General features: G+C 29.1%; 2 protein-coding genes and 1 pseudogene across 2 annotated transcripts; 2 read left to right on the top strand and 1 right to left on the bottom strand.

The window, feature by feature from the left end:
• Positions 1 to 458: 458 nt before the first annotated feature.
• LOC126850483 (CDGSH iron-sulfur domain-containing protein 2 homolog) lies at positions 459 to 2,421 on the top strand. The gene is made up of 4 exons (XM_050593549.1): positions 459 to 601; positions 752 to 846; positions 1,438 to 1,554; positions 2,140 to 2,421. The coding sequence occupies exons 1-4, from the start codon at positions 505 to 507 to the stop codon at positions 2,227 to 2,229; spliced, it is 399 nt and encodes a 132-aa protein (XP_050449506.1). The 5' UTR covers positions 459 to 504; the 3' UTR covers positions 2,230 to 2,421.
• Positions 2,422 to 4,116: 1,695 nt separating this feature from the next.
• Positions 4,117 to 6,522, bottom strand: LOC126850587 (lamin-C-like). Its single transcript, XM_050593731.1, has 3 exons — positions 6,233 to 6,522; positions 4,601 to 5,170; positions 4,117 to 4,393 (listed from the first exon to the last, which is right to left on the bottom strand). The coding sequence occupies exons 1-3, from the start codon at positions 6,520 to 6,522 to the stop codon at positions 4,120 to 4,122; spliced, it is 1,134 nt and encodes a 377-aa protein (XP_050449688.1). The 3' UTR covers positions 4,117 to 4,119.
• A 1,580-nt stretch (positions 6,523 to 8,102) lies between these two features.
• LOC126850482 (transmembrane emp24 domain-containing protein eca-like) lies at positions 8,103 to 9,173 on the top strand (annotated as a pseudogene).
• Positions 9,174 to 10,168: the final 995 nt, after the last annotated feature.

Below are 10,168 nucleotides of genomic sequence, written 5' to 3'. Positions count from 1 at the left end.
CGTGTCCTCGCCCAGCCTCCCTCCACCCCGCGTAACAACCAACCATTGCTCACCGCAGTCACGCCGCCTATCAATGACCGTACGTAAACTGCGAACGCAGGGGCGGGCGTGGTGGTCTCGAATTCGCCGACACGCGAGCTAGATGTCACTCGAGACGCGGACGCTAAAGAAAATATCTTTTTTCACTGATGATAATTTATCCAATGACAATTTGACATTTGTCAACCGATGTATGATGATATATTAGACCATGAACAGCAAAAAGTTATCATATCATATCTTTATGTACATATAAAATTTTAAATACATAAATAATTTTTCTCTCTCTCTCTTTCTCTTTCTCTTGCTTGCTTACTCTCTCTCTCTCTCTCTCTCTCTTCCTTTTTCTCTCTCTCTCTCTCTCTCTTTTTCTCCTTCTCTCTCCCTCAAACCTGATCTTATATAATTCTATTGGTGGATGCTGCCGATTGGTGCCATCTGTCATCGTCAGTCAGCCGAGCAAACATGGAGTCCGTTTCACATCTCATCAAGGTGTCTGTGCCAAACTATTTAGCTGGCCTACCGATCCCGGATTCGATAGGCGGATGGTTTCGTTTAGGATGTAATTTCCTTCATGTATATATTATGCTTTACTCTAGCGCAAGTTAATTTTATTTCATTTTCCATACTTCGACATAACCTTACATTTGATGTATTTTATTAAATTTTTCAAATTAATAATTCATTTTCCTTTTTTTTTTTTCAATATCAGTACGAGACTGGTTAGTCCTCCTGCCACCCACTGCCTTTCTTACGGGATTGGGATATATGTCCTACAGAGCATTTTGCCCTCATGGTAGACCTGCGGTGAGTATTTCATGCTTATTCATTGTGCAAAGTGTGACGAGAATGACGGTAAGAGTCAGTGACTGTGTTTCAAATCTCACACTGCTAGTACTTTCGTAATTATTTATAACATGTATATGTAAAAAATTCTTTCTATAGCCTCTGTAGTCTTTTTTTCTCTTTTTCTTTACATACATACAAATTGAAACTTATAATTATAGACCTTGTAGATATATGTACTTACTATATGTAGCTTTTTTGCATTAGACGCAGCGTTTGACAGAGAAACGTACTATTTAAATACTGATCTTCATGTATCCAAAAGTATACATTATGCATGTCAATTCAAACACTCATACATGATGTATATATATTGTATACATGATATTCATATATTACACTGTATATTTTTCTGGACATTTGTAGAGAGAGAAGTATGTTTCTCTCTTCAATCTCTTTTGGACTAGATTTTACTTGTATTGTCAATATCTATGTCAATATCTTGTCCATATCTATAAGGAATATATGCTTAACATAGATTTTATTGTAACTAAATAACAATACATTAATAGTAAAAATAATAAACATTCTTAATGATTACTTCCTTTGCAGCCATGTGGACGTGTTAATGTCAAAATAAAGAAGGATGTTGCTAAAGTAGTGGATTCTGTTGATATCGAAGATATTTCTGAAAAAGCTGTGTTTTGTCGTTGCTGGAAATCTGATAATGTAAGTTCTGTACTCCTTTTGAAGTTAAAATGCAAATACATCTCTTTTGATTTCATTTTATTTCTTAATATTTACATACCTAAAGATTTCATAAATATAATTTGAGAGTATGCATTGTGTAATAAGTGAACATACCAATTTAAACTGCATATTTCTCAAACTATAACTATAAAAATATAAAACATAATTTTCCTAAAATCATAAAAAGTATTACAATTTTTATATAAATAAATTTTATAAATATATTGATATATTTATATAATATTTAAGTCATCATTTATAAATATTAACAACGTTTATATATTTTTTATGTAAATTATTTGTCTAAAAAAATTAAAATTGTAAGAATGCTGTAAAAGTTAACATGGGAACATAGAATTTTATATAAAAATAGTTTTAAATATATATTTTATTTTCTTACAATTCCATCTTTTATTTTTAAATATATATATATATATATATATATATATATATATATATATGTATGTATGATGCATGTATGTATGTATGTATGTATATATGTATGTACATGAATGTATGTGTATATGTACCTATATTATTATTATAATCTTTTTTCACATACAGTGGCCATACTGTGATGGTACCCATGGGCGTCACAATAACGAGTATAACGACAACGTGGGTCCGCTTATTATCACAAACAAAAAGAATTAATTACCGTTACATAGATTGTTTATGTAAAATACTTACTCGCTATATTGTAGATAAATAAGAGGTTAGATAAATAAATTTATCGCCCCTTTGTAGATAAATTTTATGAAAGAAATACTCTTTGTATTTATCAATTTGTTTTTTAAAATATCTGGATATTAAATGAAGGTTTATAAATAAATTATTTCTGAAATATATATGTATATATACTCCCCGTATATATTTTATCTTGATGTATATTTTGATGGTTTTTTATTGTAATAAATAATTATGAATCTATCAATAAGCGATTAATGAAATAAAATTGACAACAAATAATTTTATTTATAATATATTCGTGTTAAACTTGATTATTATTTGGCTTATTGATAGTTATTTAGTGTTTCCGACATTATTTTTTAATAAAATTGATATATACAGAATATCTACTAACAATATTTTTAATTAACATTTATATTTTTATAATTGCTAACATGATAATTTGTGTCGATTTATTCTTAATAAAATATATAAACAAAAAATAATTTATTGATTTTATAATGCACACATCTTTCAAACTTATTTACTAAATATTTTATATAGCAATAGTTTTTTTATTATTTTTCATATATTTATGTTTATATAACTTGTAATTGTATAGTTCATGTACTTTATAATGCATTAGATGCTTATTAATTATAAGCTTAATATGTAAACTTAATATATTATAAAAAAAAATTTATTGTAAATAATATCATATTATACGTTACATCAAACTTTGCTTTCACTTCCAAATGGACACGAATTGCAAAAATCCATAGATTCGCGAACCGGTAAAGTTTGATTATTGTATATCTAAATTCTCTAAATTTTTATATAGTATCTTTAAATTCATAGAAAATGATTACAAGTCTAGTCATTGAAGTCAGTCGCATACACTTTTGTTATTATACCAGACAATTGACAAGAAAAAAGCATTGTCAGTATAATAAAAATTTCCATTTATATTAATAAAACCGTATTAAACATTTATCCAAAACTTAATTTATTATTAGATCCACTTACTCGTTTAAAAATTATTCACTTAAAATCATAGCAAATTATTCATAGTAATTCAAAATAATCTTGTATTTTATTCTTATTTTTTTTTCTTGTAATTAATTTCAGAGGATATTCATGGTCAAAAATTGTTGTCATAAATTAAGGAAAATATTAATTACATTATTTTGATTTATAAAGAGACATCGAAAATCATATTATTTTATGATACTATAATTCCTTTTTTAACATAAATATATTTATTTGATTAACAAAGAATAAACATAAATATATTTTTATTAATATATTAATTTTATTAATAAATATATTTGTTGTTTTTTTATAGTTTTATATTATTATTACTCTAATAATATATAATATATTATTATTACTCTCGTAATAATAATAAAAGATATCATACAAGTGAAAGATTAAGACCTGATAAAAATTGGATATTTAAGATTAAAAACAAAATTTCAAGAAAAATTCAAGAAACAATACAAAGAAGAATTATAAGACAATTTAAGCACAAATTAAAAATAAAGAAAAATACAAGAAAAGAATTGGAAATTAAATTAATTTGTGCAACAAAAGACGGAAACCTAATAAGATATCATTGCTTTTTATAAAAATTTATATCTTTTTCTGAAAAATATAAAGTACACACATTGATATGATCTTTTTAACATTTATTCAATAAAAAAGAATTTTATATAAGAAATTACAAGAAATAAGAGTATAATTATATTTAATATTATTAATTAATTTATAATTATATAAATATTTAATACTAAAATAATTATATACATAATTAATTAATTAATAATTTAAAGAATATAATTATTAAATTAATAAATTGATGATGATAAAAGACTGCTACATCCGTGTCCACGAAGGTGATGGTGATGACGGCGATAATGATGATGGCGTTGAAGACGATGGCGATGAAAACCACGACAACGGCGACCACAACGACGACGGCGTTGATGATGAAGGCGGCGATAACGATGACGACCACAACGAGGATGACGATGATAATGATATTACCGGCGTCCACGACGATTTGTCGAGTGACGATTCGTCGGACGACGATTCATCAGAATCGTCGGACGATGACGATGACGACGATGACGATGATGATGATGATAATCTATAATAAGACAAAATTATAGAGATTTAGTTATATATAGTTTTTAACAGTTTTAAATTTAGTGCAGTTGATTAATTATTTTAAATATATAAAATAATATGTCAAGACATAGGAAATAGATAGTAATTTATGCCATTTAACTTTCCTACATCGCGAATAAAGAAACAATGTGAAAAAGTACTATATAATATATGATAAAGTACTTACTTGCTCTTGAAATCTTTGTTACCATCGCACAGACGATTAACGTCGATTTGGAATTTGGGAAATTCTGTGCTCTTAAGTAGTTTCGGCGCGTCGGAGATCTTGACTTTCATTCGCACATACTGCTCGCCCTTGGTTTTTAATTCCTGGATGATGTTCTCCAGGATTTCCGATTGTAATTCCAGTTTCGTCCACTCGGGCTTCTCCAACTCGACGAAACATATCGGCTTCCTTTTTTTCTGTAACTTTTTCGCCATATTCTTGATTTTATTTTCATAATGTAATTTAATCTCCTCTCGATTAGCACGCATCTGCTCCTTATGTCGATCGCGTAAGTCATTTAACTCAAAAATTTTGTCCATTTTTTGTCTTTGAGATTCATTGAGTAATGCTTGCAATCGATCGATTTCCTTCTTTGACTCTCGATCTTTTCTCTCAAGCATTTTATTCGTCTCTGCCTGCGATTGATCGAATTGCAATTGCAGATTTGTGTAGCGTGCTTCGTATAATTGTGTTTCGTATATCATTGCATTTCGCTCTGCTGCCTCTAAGTCTTTTGTCTTCTTGTTTAATCTAGAAAACATAGGTTTAATAAAAATATTATACGCAAAAGTTATACGCATTAAATCACAAATATATATCATTCATCTCCGTTAGTAAAATAACTATATCTCTGATATGAATACATTTACTGTCTTAAACATTTTACTTATAACTTTCAGCATTTTTGAAAACGTTCGCTATGATTTCTGCAAGTTTTTACATTTAACATATGATTCTATATATACAGTTGTGATTCATTATAATCTAGCAAATGACATGCGCACCGTTAAAAAGAATATATTTTAGAATCTGCGAATTCACTTGCGAAAAAAATCTTTTCGAAAGATGCAAGTATAGATGATGGAAAAAGTTGGAGTATTCCTGATTTTTTTATCTCAGTTAACGGCACGACAGATGCTTTATGGGAAACATATGTTGGTCGCGTCGGAAAGTAACAATAATTAAAAAATATTATAATTTCTCGTTATTTCAAGCCAGTATCTTTGGACTTCAATTATCGCAACTTGTAATTTTGAAACACCTTACGAATTATAATTACTTTAAGAATGCAATTGTCGCATATACATAATATGAATGCGATTTTGCGTATTTTAGGTGGATGAAATTATTAGAGACATTTCATCTTTTCTTTACAATTATTTTTCCAAAAAATCGCGATAAAGGGTCGAAACTGAAAATATATCGTAGTAAAAGTTTCTCTAAGTTTCACTCTCACGCAGATTGATTGATCGATGAAATAAAATGCGCCGAACGTATACATATAGTACAGCAGAAAGAGAATTAACATTTATATAATAATAAAATTTTTCATTGTCGGATATTTAATAATTATTTAAATATTCTTATCACTTTTCTTTACATTGAAAAAAAAATCGTCTGATTCTTGAACATGATTAACATTGCATTCTTCAATTATCCAAAGGCTTTTAAAGCGTCATATTTTTACAAAAATTAATCTACATATATTTAAAAATTTATATAATCTAAAAACATTAATAAAACACCAACTGGCGTATAGGCAAATTCTTTGAAATCCAATCTGCTCTATAGAATAAGAAAAAAAAAACTTACTCGTTTTGGAGATCTTTGAAATCATCCTGCAGACGTGTAAAATCCACTTGAAGTTTGGCGCATTTCCTGACCATCTCGTCGTGCATTTTCCACGTCTCAGAGAGCTTGCGCTCACAGGCAGTCTTGATTTTGGTTATTATATCTTCGATGGCATCTCTGTGGGTGTTTGATATCGGCAATTGGGCTTTCGCCAACACGATATCACATGCTTGAGCATCATTGAATTTACCCGTCGTTACGTGCTCAAACCCAGACGCCGCCGTCACGCTCTCGTTTGATTTGCTCGTCATATCGTTATTGTTTTTTGAAAAACTAGACGCGTATTCTTACACTGTGTTATCTCAGTTAAATATCGCGACTAACGTTTCAAGATCCTCTTAAGACTGGTGGAAGAAACGGAAGAACACTGCACGCGTGTGTACTGGCGAATCGTCAATTCGAAAGTGTGCGGCAGCGCACAGGTTGTGGGATTGTCGGGTTTCGCGCCCTTAAGCAAAAATATATGCCGCGCCATCATTGGTTGTCGTATCACACGACCGACCAATCGTGGATCTCCGGCAAACGGGAAAGAGAGCTTCAGGTATAATTTTTAAAAAATGTGAAAGTTGAAAGATAATAGTGTACAAACCATAGATTTTTAGTGTTTGAGTTTTGATATAATTTATGACATGCAATTTGAGCACAATACAATTTATTATTGACATATGAAAGTAAACCTTATCTTTTATTTTCTTATTTTTTCTTTCGAAAATATACACAAAAGAACTTTTGTTCACAGTAAAGAAAGGACTGAGATTAGAAATAATGAAAAGATAAATATAAGTTAAAAAAAGGAATATTAATGGTTTGGTCGAAGCATAGAAAGGTCTAGAAAATCATCGAAATTTTCTCCAATGGTCATATTAATATAATACAATAGTTTTTGAACGTATTTTACTCGAGAAAATATTGTTGAAACACAAATTTCTATGCTCGTTCTTGAATAATAGATTCTGTTATTGTTATTCAGGGAAAAATATATCCCAAATAAATTTTTCCTTGTGATTCATAGTGCCTGTGATTCATAGATTGTTCATAATTTTACCTTTATTATAAACAAAAATTTTGTACATTTTTTACGGAAAGCGAGTAAAATAAAATGAATATTGTACTTATAAAAAAAAAAAAAAAAACAAAAAAGAAAAAACAGATATCTCTCACTCTCGTCAAACGCAAAATCAATTAAGTTTGAAAAGAAATACATGTTTTATGAAAAGACATGTTATTATATATGATATATTTAGGAAGCCGAAGAAGAGAAATACTCATGAAAAATTAAAACGAGGTTCCGTGAAAAACGAGAATCCATCATATAAAAAACAAAGTTTATTTTTCTCATTCTAAAATTTGATCATTCGGATTTTAGGTGCTTTTGTCTTAATTAGTCAAATTTTGATTTTTAATCTTTTAAATTTTTGAATTTTAATCTTCAATTTTTTATTTTTTCCATGCGTAGTCTTTCCGAGACTTGACAGCGCGCCAGCTGATTGTCGAATGGATTCGGCGGGTCGGAGATTATTAAAGAATGTTAACGTTATCGGAGATTATTAAAGAATGTTAACGTTATCGTTTATTTTGTTGTTTTTGAGGCAGTTACTTAAAAGATCTACATTTTCGATAATAAAACAATAACTTAAATTAAAACAACACGCAGCAAATTTTTTTTTCAATCACATTAAATCCCATAAGATTTATCTCGTCGGTGCCAAAAGTGTGACGTATGTGTTTCGTTCTGGTACGTTCTGATATTCCGGTATGCATACGATTGTTTGTTCGTGATTCAGTATTTTTTCATTGATATTATAAAGTATTGTGTGAAACATATTAAAACATGAGATTATCTTTATCATTTTTATGCATTCTTAAATTCGGGACCGGTTTATATTTCCATATCGGAGAGATAAAGTCGAAAAGTTTTATCGAAGATATTTTGGATGATACTACGGTCTTAAGTGAAGTTTAATGCTAGAGTATTTTGCTAATATATTTTAATTTAACGGCGCCAGAAAATAGAATCCTTCGACGAGAATCCCATTTCAACTCATTACTACACATGCATAAATATATGTGAATTTATATATTGTGTAAGATGCAGGTGGCATCTCTTCTGATTGCTTAATTATCTTCCAGAAATATTGAAAATTTTCTTTCACATGTTATTTTGTCTTTGCAGTCGCTTACAAACTGCAATTTATGACCCAAAAAGCGGTGATTTCACGCCAAATAGTCCTGGCATTGGTATGCATGTTGAAATAAAAGATCCTGACAGCAAACTATTCTCTCAAGAGTTTATAATTTCGAAGGTCGAATTTCCTTTATCTCGCACGCACCAAGAGAACATGTTATAACTGCTTATATTTAAACAGTACCAATAGTTGAACTCAATTGGTAAAGCATATGTGCACCGTTTATATTTATTATCATATTGAATCAAAAAGTAAAAATTGAAAAAGTAAAATGAAAACTAGATTGCAAATTAAATGATACAATTAAACTATTTTTATTTGCAGAGAGTACATCTGGATATTCAAGTGGGAGATTATACAATTAATTCTGGCGTTGTAACGCAGAAGGATATGTTATCAGAATTTCAGTTAAGAAGAATACACCTACTTTTGGGTCAAGTCGAACAAGTAAACAAAGAATAAAATTATCAGAGAGTATTAGATAAATTGCATAGTTTCTATAAATCAAAGTCTTATATAAAATAAAATAATATAAATGCAGTTATATATGTATATATATTTTCTAGTATCGGGAAGAGCACTTTAGACAGACTTCGGAAAGCACTCATCGCCTTGTATTCTGGTGGTCTCTGACTCAAACTGTAATTGTCCTAATTATGGATGCATGGCAAATGAAGCATCTGAAGAGTTTCTTTGAAGCAAAGAAACTAGTTTAATTATTGCAGTAAAACGTTAACTTAACAATCAAAATATTATTGTTTATCATTTATAGCTTCAAAGAATTTTCATCAAGAATTTTTTCAACAGATCACTTGTCGATATTACATTTTAACAGGATTGGGAAGTAACGCGCTACTTGTAACGTCGTTACCGTTACAGTTATTTTTTTTTCGGTAACGATCGTTACTTTTTTTTTGTCTGTAACGGTAACGTCGTTACATTTTTACAGTAACGGTAACGAATTAGTCGTTACTTTTATCGTTACTTTTTGATTTTCTATTATCTTATATTTATTCAATAAATTGCGCGCTGATCACGAGCATTATTCTTGATTGAATAAAATTATTTTGATATAAAAGCGCTGAAAGCATAGAGCTTATACTAATGGAGAAGCCATGGCGCACGCAAGGAGGATCTCGACAAAGAGAGATATATTTTCCTAACTGTGACCATAGAAAATAACGAATCGTTACTTTTTTAACTAATGATAACGGTAACGCGTTATTTTTTAAAATCAGTAAGGAATAACAATAACGAGTTATTTTTTACAAAAAATAACGATAACAGTTACTTTTATAGAGTAACGTTCCCAACCCTGCATTTTAGATGAAATTGTTAGTTATCTCCACGTTTGATAATTGTATAATAAATCATAAAATAATAACTATAATAAGAATACTTTAAATAATTAATAACACACTATAATTATAATAAGAATATCTTAAATAATATATGTTACTTTTCCTTGTCTATAAAATTTTAAATTAAAATTTTTCTTCCTTTGATGCATTAAAATTGTTGTATTGAATATCTATCAAAACTATATCATCATACATTTAATGCTCGATTAAAATTACAATCTTTCGTTGGACTATACATATAACAATATATTTTATGGATCATAATCAAATTTATTATATATTTATATGCAATGCTCGGTGCTCACGTTAGTCGCTGCTGCGCATGCGCACGAGATTTGTCCCTCCAACCT

The sequence above is a fragment of the Cataglyphis hispanica genome, chromosome 6 (assembly GCF_021464435.1).
Source record: "Cataglyphis hispanica isolate Lineage 1 chromosome 6, ULB_Chis1_1.0, whole genome shotgun sequence".
Classification (NCBI taxonomy): Eukaryota; Metazoa; Arthropoda; class Insecta; order Hymenoptera; family Formicidae; genus Cataglyphis; species Cataglyphis hispanica.
The sequence above is the reverse complement of the archived record's forward strand: the minus strand, read 5'-3'. Positions and strand labels throughout refer to the sequence as shown.